Source organism: Lathamus discolor, chromosome 24, assembly GCF_037157495.1.
Source record: "Lathamus discolor isolate bLatDis1 chromosome 24, bLatDis1.hap1, whole genome shotgun sequence".
NCBI classification, from domain to species: Eukaryota; Metazoa; Chordata; class Aves; order Psittaciformes; family Psittacidae; genus Lathamus; species Lathamus discolor.
This window is the reverse complement of record NC_088907.1, coordinates 2,363,043-2,377,287: the sequence shown is the minus strand read 5'-3', so window position 1 is coordinate 2,377,287 and position 14,245 is coordinate 2,363,043. Positions and strand designations below refer to the sequence as shown.

The 14,245-nt window shown below is 47.8% G+C and overlaps 1 protein-coding gene across 2 annotated transcripts in view; it reads left to right on the top strand.

Annotated features, from left to right (window-relative positions):
- ASH1L (ASH1 like histone lysine methyltransferase) overlaps positions 1–14,245 on the top strand; it is a 38,838-nt gene that overhangs the window by 8,564 nt on the left and 16,029 nt on the right. For both annotated transcript variants that reach the window (XM_065659902.1, XM_065659901.1), the window contains exons 3-7: positions 68–4,814; positions 5,888–5,989; positions 8,120–8,858; positions 9,811–9,990; positions 12,599–12,693. In XM_065659902.1, coding sequence (XP_065515974.1) covers positions 68–4,814; positions 5,888–5,989; positions 8,120–8,858; positions 9,811–9,990; positions 12,599–12,693 — 5,863 coding nt within the window. The remainder of the gene's footprint in view (positions 1–67; positions 4,815–5,887; positions 5,990–8,119; positions 8,859–9,810; positions 9,991–12,598; positions 12,694–14,245) is intronic.

The following is a 14,245-nucleotide window of genomic DNA, read 5'->3' as shown; positions in this document are numbered from 1 at the left end:
GTAGATCCCCTGTTGCTCAGGGACTTTCTGCTCTGTTCCTAAAGATTCTTTCTTTATTAACTTCTAGGATGCTTCAAAGTCCTACAAGAAAGCTGGAGAAGTTGCAACAGTTGAATTACATGTGGAAGAAGGTATACAAGTAGAAACAAATCCTTTACCTAAGAAAGTTTCCCCATTGCACTCTGAAATGACAGATTATATAAAGTCATCTCCTCCGACTCTTATCAGTAGCCATAATTCTGACTTAAAGGATAGAACACAGATTAACGGAGCAACAACTGTAACAGAGAAATTGGCTCAACTTATTGCAACCTGTCCTCCTTCAAAGTCTTCCAAAACAAAGCAGAAGAAGCCTGGAAGTGGAACTGCATCTGGTTTGGTTAAAGACTCCGGGAAGAAGCTGCCAGGAACTCTGACTGCAAGTGGGTTAGTTAGTAAAGATTTGGTAAAGAAATTGCCAGGATCTGGGATTGCTGTTGGGTTGGTTAACAAGGACTCAGGGAAGAAGCCATTAGGAATTGGGAGTGCAGCCATATTGGTTAACAAAGACTCTGGGAAGAAGCCACAGGGGCTTGGCCCACTGATTGGATTGGTTAACAAGGACTCTGGGAAGAGGCCACCAGGGATCAGCACTCCGACTGGGTTAGGTAACAAGGACTCTGGCAAGAAGCAGCCAGTGACCAGCTCTGCAGTTGGATTAATCAACAAAGATGTTGGGAGGAAACTTCAGGCTATTGGCACTCCAACTGGATTGACTAATAAGGAGTCTGTCAAGAAGCCATTAGGGATTGGCACTCCAGCAGGATTGATTAACAAGGATGCTGGGAAGAAGTTGCTGGGAATAACTAGTCCTACAGGATTGGTTAGCAAGGATTCTGGGAGAAAGATGCCAGGGACTGGCACTACGACCGTTCCAACCAACAAAGACTCTGGAAGGAAGACACCAGGAATTGGCAGCCCAGTGGGACCAGTTAACAAGGATTCTGGGAGGAAGATGCCAGGAATTAGCAGTCCAGTGGGATTGGTTAGCAAGGACTCTGGAAAGAAGCCAGCAGGAATTGGCAGTCCGATTGGTTTGGTTAACAAGGACTCTGGAACTCTGAAAGCAGACTCTCTCCTTCCTGCCTCGGAGCCTTTTAAGCTTCCTTGCAATTCAAACCTCAGTAGCCTTGAAAGCCATGAGACTACAGATGTACTGAAGGAAAATACTACTAGCAAAACATTTGAGAAGCATGTTATGAGACAGAATAAGGAAAGCATCTTGGAAAAATTCTCTATCCGGAAGGAAATTGCAGATGTAGGCAAAGAGATGTTCAGTGAAGGAATCTGCATTCCACAGGAATCTTACTCAACCAGTGAAAAAGGGATTTATGAAACTTCTAAGCATGAGAAACAGCCTCCTGTCTATTGCACTTCACCAGACTTCAGAACAGGAGGTGCTTCAGACGTATCAACAGCAAAGTCCCCCTTTAGTGCAGTAGGAGAGGGCAATCTCCCATCACCTTCACCCACAGTGTCTGTTACCACCTTAAACAGGAGCCTCTCAACTGCATCTTCCCAGTTAGCATCGAACTCGTTACATTTAAGTTCCACAGCAGATCTCTTAGAAGGGATTTCGGATCAGATTGGCAAAACTCAGTTTTCCTCTGACAGTGCACTTCTGAACATAAACAGGACATTGAACCACACGCTGAGCACCGATTTTAAAGGTGCTGAGAAAGACTTAAATGATTCAAAAGCTACTTACATAGAAACTTCAAGAACTAGTCCTCCTACAGGGAAAAAGCCCATTTTGGCAGCTGAAACGAGCATTCATGCTACGGTCACCCCTTCAGTAGTTAGTTTCACAAGCTTGTTTAGTAGCAAGCAGTTCCTAAAGATCGGTGCCATAGCGGCATCGGAGAAATCCTGCCAAGGAGCAAAGCCTCTGAGCACTGCTCAGCAATCAAAACCTTTAAAGAAAAGAAAAGGAAGGAAACCACGGTGGACTAAGGTGGTGTCAAGAAGCACGTGTCGACCTCCAAAGGGTCTGGAACTGGAAAGGTCAGAGCTTTTTAAGAACATTTCCTACAGTGCACTGTCAAGCAGTAATTTGGAGCAGGCCAAATTCTTGAAGAACATAGGAACGTCTTCGTTTGTGGAGCATGACTTTGTCAAGCATCAGCTGCCAAAACTGAATGAAGCTAATGGGCAGTCTCTTGCACTCTTAGCTGAGACTGACAAGCAAACTCCCAAGTTCTACAGCACTCACAAACCCTCTAGTTTGTGTATGTCAGATGATTTCTTACCTGACATGTATAAACCCAAAAGAGGAAGACCTAAAGCCAAGGAGATGCCAGAGCTCGAAGGTCCCCCCAAAAGAACTCTGAAGATCCCAGCATCAAAAGTCTTTTCAGTGCAGTCGAAAGAGGAGCAGGAACCTCCAATCTTGCAGCCTGAAGTGGAAATTCCCTCCTTAAAGCAGAGCTTACCAGGACAACCTTTTCCTAAAAAGAGAGGGAGGCCCAAAAGACAGATCAGGTCCTCGATTAAAATGAAGCCACCGATTCTCTCTGTGGCCCCTTTTGTTGGCACAGAGAACTCGAGCAAGATGGGTTCCGAAGGCGACCAACATCGAGCTGGGGACTTCTTTGAGAGAAAGGACCAGCTCCGAGGGCCAGAAGAAGTCCAAAAGCCCACTCTTTGTAGCATGAGCGATTTGGAAGCGGACTCGGACCGCAAAGTTGCCAAGAGAAATAACGGGCAGTTGATGAAAACCATCATTCGGAAGATAAATAAGATGAAAACTCTGAAGCGAAAGAAGCTCCTGAATCAGATTCTGTCGAGTACAGTGGAACCAAATAACAAAGGGAAAGTGCAATCTAAACTCCACAACACCGTGTCCACTCTTGCTGCCACGTTCGGGTCCAAATTAGGCCAGCAAATAAACGTCAGCAAGAAAGGAACGATTTACATAGGAAAAAGGAGAGGAAGGAAGCCTAAAGCTGTCCTCAATGGTATTTTAACCAGCAGCTCGGCCAGTTTGACAGTTCTGGAGAAGTCTGCTCAACAAGCTCCTGGTACATCCCTGGGGCAAGTACTTCCCCACTTGCTGCCTTCAGCAGGTACCAGTTCCGAGATCCTTCCATCGCCAGTTTGCTCCCAGTCTTCTGCAGTGAGCGGGGGCCAGAGCCCCGTGAGCAGCGACGCTGGGTTCATCGAGCCCAGCTCGGTGCCGTACTTACACATCCACTCCAGGCAGGGGGGGGTCGTGCAGACCCTCGCCATGAAGAAGGCCGCTAAGGGCAGGAGGAGGTTATCTCCACCTACGCTGCTGCCCAACTCTCCTTCCCACCTGAGCGAGCTGACCTCGCTGAAGGAAGCCACCCCGTCCCCTGTGAGCGAGTCCCACAGCGACGAGACGATCCCCAGCGACAGCGGGATAGGGACAGACAACAACAGCACCTCCGACCGAGCGGAGAAGTTCTGCGGGCAGAAGAAGAAGAGGCACTCGTTTGACCACGTTTCCCTCATCCCGCCCGAAACTTCCACTGTTTTGAGTAACCTGAAAGAGAAGCACAAGCACAAGTGCAAGCGCCGCAGCCACGACTACCTTAGCTACGACAAAATGAAGAGGCAGAAGCGAAAACGGAAAAAGAAGTACCCTCAGCTTCGAGGGAGGCAGGACCCGGATTTCCTCGCGGAGCTGGAGGAGCTGATAAGTCGGCTGAGTGAAATCAGAATAACCCACCGAAGTCACCACTTTATACCCCGAGATTTGCTGCCTACCATTTTTAGGATAAACTTCAATAGCTTCTATACCCATCCTACTTTTCCTTTAGATCCTTTGCACTACATTAGAAAACCTGATTTAAAGAAGAAGAGAGGCAGGCCTCCCAAAATGCGGGAGGCGATGGCAGAAATGCCCTTCATGCATAGCCTGAGCTTTCCTCTCTCCAGTACCGGGTTCTACCCCTCTTACGGCATGCCTTACTCTCCTTCTCCCCTTGCAGCTGCTCCCATAGGCTTAGGTTATTATGGAAGGTACCCTCCAACTCTTTATCCTCCTCCACCCTCTCCTTCTTTTACTACCCCCTTGCCACCACCTTCGTACATGCATACAGGCCATTTGCTTCTCAATCCCACCAAATACCACAAGAAGAAGCATAAACTGCTGCGCCAGGAGGCTTTCCTCACCACGAGCAGGACTCCGCTCTTGTCCATGAGCACGTACCCCAGCGTTCCGCCGGAGATGGCTTACGGCTGGATGCTCGAACATAAGCACAGGCATCGCCACAAACACAGAGAGCATCGTTCTTCCGAGCAGCCGCAGGTTTCCATGGACACTATAACGGCCAATAGCTCTTCTCGAACAGTTCTGGAGTCCCTGAAGCGCTACAGGTTTGGGAAGGAGGCTGTTGGGGAGAGGTACAAACACAAAGAGAAACACAGATGCCACATGTCTTGTCCACATCTCTCACCTTCCAAGGGTTTGCTAAGCCGCGACGAGCAGTGGGTTAGGAGAGAGCCTTCGGAGCCCAACTCCTTAGCGCTGGGCCTGCAGACCCCGCTGCAGATAGACTGTGCAGAAACCCCCCCCGGCCTGTCCCTGGCGGGGTTCACCCCCAGCTCGGAGCCCGGCAGCAGCGACGAGCACACGAACCTTTTCACAAGTGCAATAGGGAGCTGCAGGGGCCCCGGCTCCGCCAGCACCAATGGACGTAAAAAGGTGCCCGAGAGCCCCAGCCTGTTCGGCGCGCAGGAGCCCCCCCTCTCCCGGCCCCTCCGGAAGGAGCCGCTGCCTTCCATGGAGAAGGCCCTCCAGCCGCTCACAGGTAAGGACTCCAAGTGTGCTTTCCTGGGCCTTGCTGCTTTGTGTTGGACCAAACGTGCCAGAGCGGGAGGGCAGGGCCAGCCCTGCCTGGGTAGGAATCCTCCGGTGTTGAATTCCAGCCCTGCTCTCGCTCGGGAGGTCTCTGTCCTGTTAAACTCTGCTCTGTGCAGCATTTGGTGCAGGCTGACAGTGTCTCCTCCAGAGCTGCATGTGGATTGTGGAAGTACCTCTTCCCAGCAGGTTCCTCTCCCTTTGGTCCAGCAGTATGTGGAGTTCTGCTGAGGATGTTTTCTCGTGGAAAGGTCTTTTCTTTTTCCTTCCAATTTTAACCTTCTGCTGAATTGGTTTGAAATTTCTCTTGATTTTTGAGCCTTTAAGAGCTGTGTTTCTGGTCGGGGTGACGTTTGGTTGAGTTGGTTTAGACCAGCTCTTGGTGCTCATTGTGAATAACAGGTCCAGTTCAAAACCTGTTTCCTTTTCCTGTTGGAATTCAGTTTCAGTTAGTTTGAACACTGCAGCTTTTGATCCCTGACCTGAGGCCTCCAGCAGTACCTCAGAGCAGTTGCTAGATGCTGCTGGGAATGCCTAAGACCAAACCTTGTCATGACTGCTCTCTTCGTAGCCTCAGACAAAGCTGAAGCACAACTGACTGAGCAGTGATGCTGTTGAAGGCAAAGACCACTCTGGAACTGCGAGCTTTGCCATGTGCATAACAGTCAGGAAAAACCACATCTCACATGAAATTTAGGACGTGAAGAAAGGGGTTCATTTGAAGTAGCAATATGGGGGGGTTGGTTTCTTTTTTCAGATAGAAGCTAATGCTCTGATGAGATCCATGGCTTTTCCTCATGGCTTGTTTGCTGTCCTACCTGTGCCATTAGCCTATGAGAAATTCCTTCTTGATGCTCCATTTCTGTCCTTCTCCACCTCTGTGCATCATAGCAAGCAAATGTTCCTAAAGCTAAACCAGAGCAATCTTACTTTGAATATTCAGCATCTGCAGCATGTTGTATTGGCACTGCCAGACTGAAACGAGTCTTTCTGTGCTTTTCTCTTCCCTGATCTGTTTTTCAGGTGCTTTGCCAGCACAGGACAAACCTTCCCACAAGCAGTCAGAGAGCACAAACTGCAGCCCTTCCCGAAAGAGGTCCACATCTGAGAGCACATCTTCTACAGGCAAGTCATGGCTGGGGGCCTTATTTTCGGGACCACTGCTATAGGAAGACCTGCGCTGCTACAGACAGCTGAGACAGCATTGCTGGGACAACTTTAAGAGCAGCAATACGTTCGTGGAGATAGGTTTTCTACTTGCGTTTTAGGACTCAAGTACAGCAAATTGGGTTGTAAAATAGGGAAACTTGAGCTGGTGCTTCCAGAAGGAGCAGCATAACTATGGCAGGATGGAGTCTGGCTCCTCACTTAGTTTCGTGAAGCTCAGTGCTTTAATGCTAGCAAGACCTGCGACACTCCAGTTAATCAGTGGATTAGATGAATAGGTTAATTCCTCCATGGGGAAGAGCTTGACTTCTGGGCTCTCCTGAAGGCAGACAGGTTCCTACTCTTGGGTAGATAACTGTTAGATCAGGGTGGGCTCTGCTGTTCTGTTCTCTTGGTAGCATGTGAGAATCCTGCTGAAGTGATGGAGGATGACAGGCAGCTCATCCCAGTCGTGAATGACCCTAGGGCAAGGTACTCCTCGTGTGTTTTGAGCTTTCTTTTGCAAAGATGTCCTGTTAGCACAATTCAGACATTCTTAGACACCAATTTGTAGTGAAAGTCCTAAGACTTGGTACTTCCAGAACTAGTTGTGATTTCCATATAGGATGAACGTGCCAAAACTGCTATTTCCTCCTCCCTTTAAACAGATAGTTGTAACAGATGCTTTAATCAGCATCTGCTAAAGAAAGTCATCACAGTGAGGAAGTGTTTTCTCTTTTCCTGTCTGTCCTGTTAATGTACGTCTACTCATTTTAAAGGGGCAGCTGCAGGCAGAGTACATCTGTGGATAGGAAGGAGTTAAAAATGCAGGCAGATTTTGTGCAGGAGAGCAGAGGAATGGAAGGAATCACAAGTTTATCAACTTCAAAGTCGTTGAACTGATGATGCGGCTGAAAAGATGAGTCTTTGTTAGGATTTCCATGGATCTGGAATGCATGTGGGATTTCAGTGTGTTTGTCAGAGAGCTGCTTTGTTCCTGAGGGCTGCGAGTGTGCCTCACCAGGGCTGCAGCTGGTTTGGGGATCACAGCCTTCAGTTGTCCCAGCCTTTTGGATCAGATTCCAAACAGAAGCACTAGTTCACCAATTAGACTTGGTGCCTGGATGTGTTGGAGAGTTTGGTTATCGTTGGATGGGGCAGCTCTTTATAGAGCTCACTGTGCTAAACGGATGGTGTTTCTGTGAGGAACCCTCAGCTCCATCCTCCCGTGTATGTAAGGCCAGAAGAAAACCAAGGGTAAATTCTTATTTCATCTCAAATTGAAAGCTGGACATGTAAATCCTTCCTCTTCTCCCAGAGCTGCTCAGGTTCCTGGGTTTTCCAAGTGCTTACAGACCTGACAGATAAGCATGTTTCTGCGTTCCTTTTCCAACCCGTAGGAAGAATGTTGCTCACAGGCGGATTTTAGGATTTAAAACTTCCTTGTTTAAGCTGGGCACTCTCTGAAGCTGTTTGTGCTTTCCCCTGTCAGCCAATGCATCATCTCCCTCCTGTCAGCCCCTTTTATAGAAGCATTCTGTTGCCTTCCCCTTACCTTTGCAGTAGCATGTGCTCTTCAGTCTGCAGCCTCAGACCCACTGCTTTAAGTAGATCTAATGTAAATAACTGGCCCCAAGGAGCAGTAACGTTCTGTTGTAAATGTTAATGTGCAATTGTGAGCTGTTTAGGAGAAGGCAGCATCCGTTTTATTCCAGAAAAAATAGGGTTGCTTCTGATTAAATGCCATCACGAAGAACCAGCTTCGGGAAGCTCTTGGTTTGGAATAGAGACACCCTTTTTGGTGCAGCATAATCTATATGGTGGACCCGGAAATGCTCTTTTTCAGCAGCTCTAAGAAATGGGGACTGTGTGTGAATAAAGAGAAAATAATTGTGCTAAAGCTGGTGTAAAATGTAGGTTTTCCATTTCTGCATCACTGGGTCCCTTCCCTATTGGAACTTGTGTTCCAGAAATTGGTGTCTTCTCGTTCAGTGCTCTGGGCAATGGGAGCATATAAAAGCCTGTCAGCCTACCCAGCTATTCTGTTTTCATTCCGAGCTCATCTGGTTATATCTCAGGTCTCTCAGTGTGTGTGTATTTGTGTTTCAGTGATGGGAGTACCTGCCCGGGGAGGAAGGCTGGCAAGTACTGAGGATCCAGTGGATACCTTGCTGCAGCGCATGGCGCAGCACGAAGGCCAGGCTACTTTGGACAAAACCTTAGAAGCAGTCATGGCAAATGTGTCTGTTCCACCATCAGCTAGTCCTGCTCGAAACCACAACAGGGAGAGAGGGCTGGGGAAACAGGACAGCCTTGGAGCTCCAGCAATTCCCAGCAGCTCCTGCAGTGATAGCATCTCGCTTCTGTCGGACAGGCTACCAAACAGCTACTCCCCGCGGCACCTCAAGAGGAGCGTGGTTGAAGCCATGCAGCGACAAGCCAGGAAAATGTGCAATTATAACAAGATCTTGGCAACAAAAAAAAATCTGGACCACGTCAATAAGATCCTGAAAGCCAAAAAGCTGCAGAGGCAGGCACGGACAGGGAATAACTTTGTGAAGCGCAGGCCAGGGAGGCCTCGGAAGTACCCGCTCCAGGCTGTCGTCTCAATGCAGGCTTTCCAGGCAGCTCGACTGGTGAGCCAGGAGCTGGAGAAGAGAGAAGAAAGCAGCAGCCCTTTACACCTGGGGCCTGATACCATCACAGATGTGATTGAAGCTGTGGTGCAGAGTGTGAACCTGAATACAGATCACCGGAAAGGCTGGAAGAGGAAGAGGTGGCTTGCAGAGGAACAGGCCAGGAAACGCCAAAAGCCTTTGCCAGAAGACGAGCAGGAGAGCAATAAGAGGTAATTCCCTTACAGTTTTGCGCCATCAGTATCGTCACTGTTGATTTTATATCAGTTCAGGCCATGAAAGAATCCTACTGGAATGAGCTCTGCTTGTTATATTTGCTTTTCAGTGTAGAGGAAACTAACATGTCAGTGTTCAGTATGCTTTAGGGTCTCTTCCTAAGTTACTGAACACCCCGTGATGGGATGGAATCTCAGGTAATCTAAGCCTGTCGGTTTTGTGCTTGTGTCTCAAGTGAAGCAAGCTTTATGGTTGTCTTGGTGAAGAATACTTTAGTGAGTTGGTAACGAGTTTACTGATGAGGTACCATAGCAGAGATTGTTCCTTCATCCTGTTGGAATAAGGAATTGAAAGAGTTATGTGCGCCATGGGAATCTTAGAGTGGTACAGAACAGAAGGTGAGATCAGTTGATATACAGCAAATAAAGAGTAAAACCAAGCAGCAAGGAGGAGGTAAAGTGTGTACCTCTGCAATCAGTGGCTAGTAAAGGATCACACCTCCTGGTCTAGTTTTCGCATGCTTATCCCCAAAACCATCAATACAAACAGACCATACTCTTCCATAAGTCTTCCTTTGTGTGTTTCCAGACTAGTTCTGAAAAATAACCCCATATTTGTGTTTCAGGAATGAATACTATAATGTAGGCATTTACATTCACAGACTGTGTCTGGAACCTTCTGCATTACTCAGCTGAGATGCCAAGGGATAAATGTTATGAGTACAAACAGCATTCTTCATGTAATTATTAGTAACACTACTATAAATCCTACATTTCTTATGATTGTGCTTAACCGCCGCTTGATCCTGATCACTGAATTGCCTTTTGGTCACTAGCAGTGACATTTGCTAACTCAGAAACACGGGCATTGCTTTTTCTGCTGACCAGGTTCTAGAGAGGAATAATGAGCTGTGGTGGGAGAATCTTCAGTCTTTCCTTTCCCTTCCAGTTTCTCCGAGCCAGCAGCCGAACCTCCCAGTCCACAGGATGCCCTTGGGAAACCACCTGGACCTGAAAACACTGAGCAGCCTTTGCCAACTCTAGCCCAGCGTGAGAAAAAAGCCCCTCGACCCCCAAAGAAGAAGTACCAGAAGGCAGGGCTCTACTCTGATGTGTACAAAACCACAGAGTAAGTAACACCACTGACAAGCTGCTGCTATCCCAGTGGAAACTGTCTCCTTTCACCTAGAGCCATACAGAGCTGCCACTACTGAGTAGCTGAAATAAAACCATCAACTTAATTCAAGGCTGTGAAAAATTACATGCATGATAATTCTCAGAGTCTGAGCCAGTGAAGATTTAAAATGTAACCCCAGTCAGAAAGCAGCCTCGAGCAATCTGAAAGTGGTTCAGATGAAGAAGGTAAGAGAGCTTCAATCAACAGTCTTAATGCTGATGGCAGCAAAAGTTCTGGGGGAGCTTGAGGTGTTCAGGTCCTGCGGGCAATGGCTACGTAAAAGGAGCCGTTAGGTTTCTCTTTGTATTGACTGAATGATGACAACTGGTTATCTTTTGGGTGAGAGAATTTCCGATGCACTTTGTGTTGTACTTCCCTTGAAGCTTAGAGGGGTCTGATTTGGTCTTTCCCTTTGCCTGCTGCTCCCCATGCTGAGTTCTTTCTTTGCACTGGTCCTGATGTTTGTGATAAGCTGCTTAAGAACTCTGAGGAATCTTTGCCCCACCAGGGAAGCAGATCCTCCCCACAGAGTCTGAACTACACTGCAGGTTTGGTACTAAAACAAGGCATGGAGATGGCAAGGACAGAGCTATGGCCATCTTGATCCAGGTGTCTTGTCTTACAGCCAGCTGCAGCTTGAAGGGCTGATCCCACCATCCCTTTATGGTAGCACTTCGTCCCTTCCTCACTAAGTTCAGCAAACTAAATCAGCAGAACAAGAATCACTTGGTTGTAATTCCATTTTCTAGTGATTTAACTTGCTGTTCCAGCCCCTGCACAGTCAGACATTTGCCAGTGCAAGAGGAGAGCAGAAGTTAATGTTGTTAGCCCAGAATTTATATCACTTCCTGCTGTAGGAGTCTCAAAACAGGATCTTGGTTGAGAACAAAAACGCAACTCTAATCGTAGGGCACCCTCTAGTGATGGTACAGTTAAGTGTTAATCCCTGTATCCAGCAAATGCACTCTGTATTCTCAGGAGAGATCTTCTGCTTTTCAGCTGCAGGAATCATTATATCTGCTTATAGAGGGAAACATCTTAAAGAGCATGGTATGAAAATGAGCCAGAGTACTTGTCCTTGATCCTGGGAGGCTGCAAGGACTTGGGCTTAGCTCTGGGAATTCCTGTTCCTGCACCGTCTGCAGCGAGGTGTATCTGGCTGGCAAGTGTTCCAGCTTAGTTAAAAACTGACAGGAATAGTACTGGATGTGAGCAGTAGGGAAGGAAACCTGCTGTCAGGGGCACAGCCCCACGTGTGGCACTCACACAGCCTGGGCAGTGGTACCCAGCAGGAATGCTGTTTGCCAGAGCAGTCTGTGGTGACAAGGCAGGCCAAAGTTAAAGGGGGAAGTCACTCTGTAGGTCAGGATCGGGTTTGGTGATGGTAACCAGGGTCAGACACAGTCCATCATGGCCAAGGAGGTCCAGGCTCGAGCCAGGAAGCCAGAGCATGGTTCAGCCACCACCAGATCCACAGCTCCCGTGGCTGTGGCTGAGCTGGAGGTGAGTGCACCCACACCACATAGGCCAGGCAAGGACTGAGTGTAAATGGGTCTCTGGGCTCCATGAGCAGAGATGTGGGTGGAAACCTCCTGTGGAGCTGGTCAGGATCATGTTAGTGCCACTTAGACTCTGAATTTAAGCTTCTCCAAAGCTAGCAGCAAAGTGCAAGGAGAGGTCTCATAAAGATAGTAGCTGAACACAAAAGCAGAACCTTTATTGCCTGCTGAGAAACCCCAGCCTGAAATAGCTCCTTGCCTTCCCAGTGGGAACATGTGGACCTGCTAATACAGACCTTTTACTGCTAGTGTGGAGAGGCCTTTTTTAATTCATGAGGTGCTTTTTGCAGTGTTGGTGTTTTAGAAGTGTATCTGGTTCATACTCGATTCAGTATATTCCTTTCCTTTTAATGAAGAACTGTGCTTTATTTTGGCATCTCAGCCTTTGCCTCTGAATTCCCTGAAGTGGTGGCAGCCTTTGTTCTGCGCACTGATTTGTCATAGGAGTTTTTACATGCCTCTGACAATACTTCACTGCTGGGTTTAGAAGGGGACCAGTGTAGGTGCTTTCCCCAGTGTTCTTTGTGGCTGGCTCTGACACGGGTGTGTCTGCAGAGCCTGAAGGAATTCATGTGCTATTTGTGGGTTTAGATAATTGCCTTCTGCATTTCCTTTCCACTCTGCTTTCCTCCTTGCAGCTTATTTACCATCATTTATTTTTCCATTGCCTTCCTTTACAGCGAGTATGTGGGTGTTAAAAGGTGCACATTTGGCTCACATTAAGTCACCTTTCCACTGAATGTTTTTCCTTTTTTTCCATGCCTTTGGTTTAAAGATTTGCCTCTTGGAAATGGAGGTTCACACGTTGCCTTTGCAAAATACCTTCCCATTCCCTCTTCATAATCATGGTTTAGGTTGAAGGGACCTTAAAGCTCCTCCATTTCTGTTGTTATTCTCTTGCCTGGTGTTCTGGATGTTTGTGCCATAATTCAACCGGAAAAGATGGGGGTTGCAAATGACTGTTCCTCATCCTGATGGGGTTTTGTCACTGTTCTCCGCAGTCCCAAGAGCCGCCTTATCCAGCTGAAGAAAGAAAAGCTGGAGTACACTCCTGGAGAGCATGAGCACGGATTGTTTCCAGCCCCTATTCACGTCGGTGGGTACTTCATGTGTGTTTGCGTTGTTGGGAGCAACTATCCCACTTAGGTGACATGGAAATGCTCTGGATCACAGTCTCCCTTTTTCCTTTCTTCTTGCAGCCCCTTGCCAGGTTACTCGTGGCTTTCAGCACAGGAGCTTTGCCAAAGGTCACACTCATCCGCCTGCATCCTGCAGTGCAAAAGCTTGACTCAGAAGGCTGGTTTATTCCCTTGCCGCATGAACTTTGTTCTCAGGTTTTGTTTACCATTAGAAAGAACCAGTCTAGTTTCAGACCTGGTTTAACTCCAGAATACTTTTGCTTAAATGCAGTGCAATAAATAGTTTCCTTTTCAAACTCATCTTACAGTAGAATAGCCAGACACTACTATAAGAATTTGCTAAATATCAAAACCTAAGCAGGCAATATTGGGGATTTAATAGACTTTGAGGCCTTGGGTAGAGCAGAAATGAGGTTTAGGGCTTCTGTTTGTGCTGTAACCTATGACATGAGCAGGTAGAACTCAGAGTTCCAGGTTGAAACTCACAAGTCTACTCCACCAGACTGGGCTAGTTTGGGAAATTCCATATTATTCGGGGGGAGTACTTGTCCCATCCAGTACTAGTGTGTCATTGGTTTGTCTTCTTGAACTGAATTCTCTTGCTTCTTACACAACGGGGACTTTCACAGGGAGGTGGTGGCAGTGAAGAGTTGGACAGCTTTGGCTGAAGCAGTAACTGCAAATGCAGGCCCGAAGGTGTTAATTTAAATCCTCAAACCCATGACCTTTCTCAGTTCCTCTTGAAATTGGGTCATAGAAGTGGTGTGTGACCGAACCATCTGTCAGGATGCTCCTGTTCTCTCTTCCCAAGGCCCTGACCCCGTGGTTGATTGTGTAGCAGACACAAACAAGCTCCTGCTCTGACGTTAAAGCTGCTTCAGTTACTCTATATCAGGTAGCTGGAGAGTGGTTTAACTGCAGAGCTCCCAGGTTAAGCTCTCTGCCAGATGACTGCACTAGTGCCCACTTGACAGGGCTGGAGGGACATTCCATGCATCCAGGCACGGTGCCAGGGCACCTGAAAGAGCCTTTTGTTTTGCTGCTGAGGTCATAGAAGTGAAAGCAAACTCCCAGCAGATTTAGCTCTTTCCTGGAACCTGCAATGGATGAATACAGCATTGAAAATGGAGAGTAATTGAGGGGTAAATTGGAAGGAAAACATTACAGTTGTTATTTTCCAGTGGTGAGGGCATGTGTATGAATGTACATGAGACCTCTTCCAGCTGGAGGGGTGGGAAAGGCACTTGTTAACGTTCAGAAAAGCTGGGAAAATCAGACATGGGGCTGACACCTCATCCTTAGTCCCTCCTCACTTCAGTTCTGTGACACAATATTCACAGAATCCCAGCCTGGTTTGTGTTGGAAGGGACCTTAAAGCTCACCCAGCTCCAACCCCTGCCACAGGCAGGGACCCCTTCCACTGGAGCAGGGTGCTCCAAGCCCCTGTGTCCAACCTGGCCTTGAGCACTGCCAGGGATGGGGCAGCCACAGCTTCTCTGGGCACCCTGT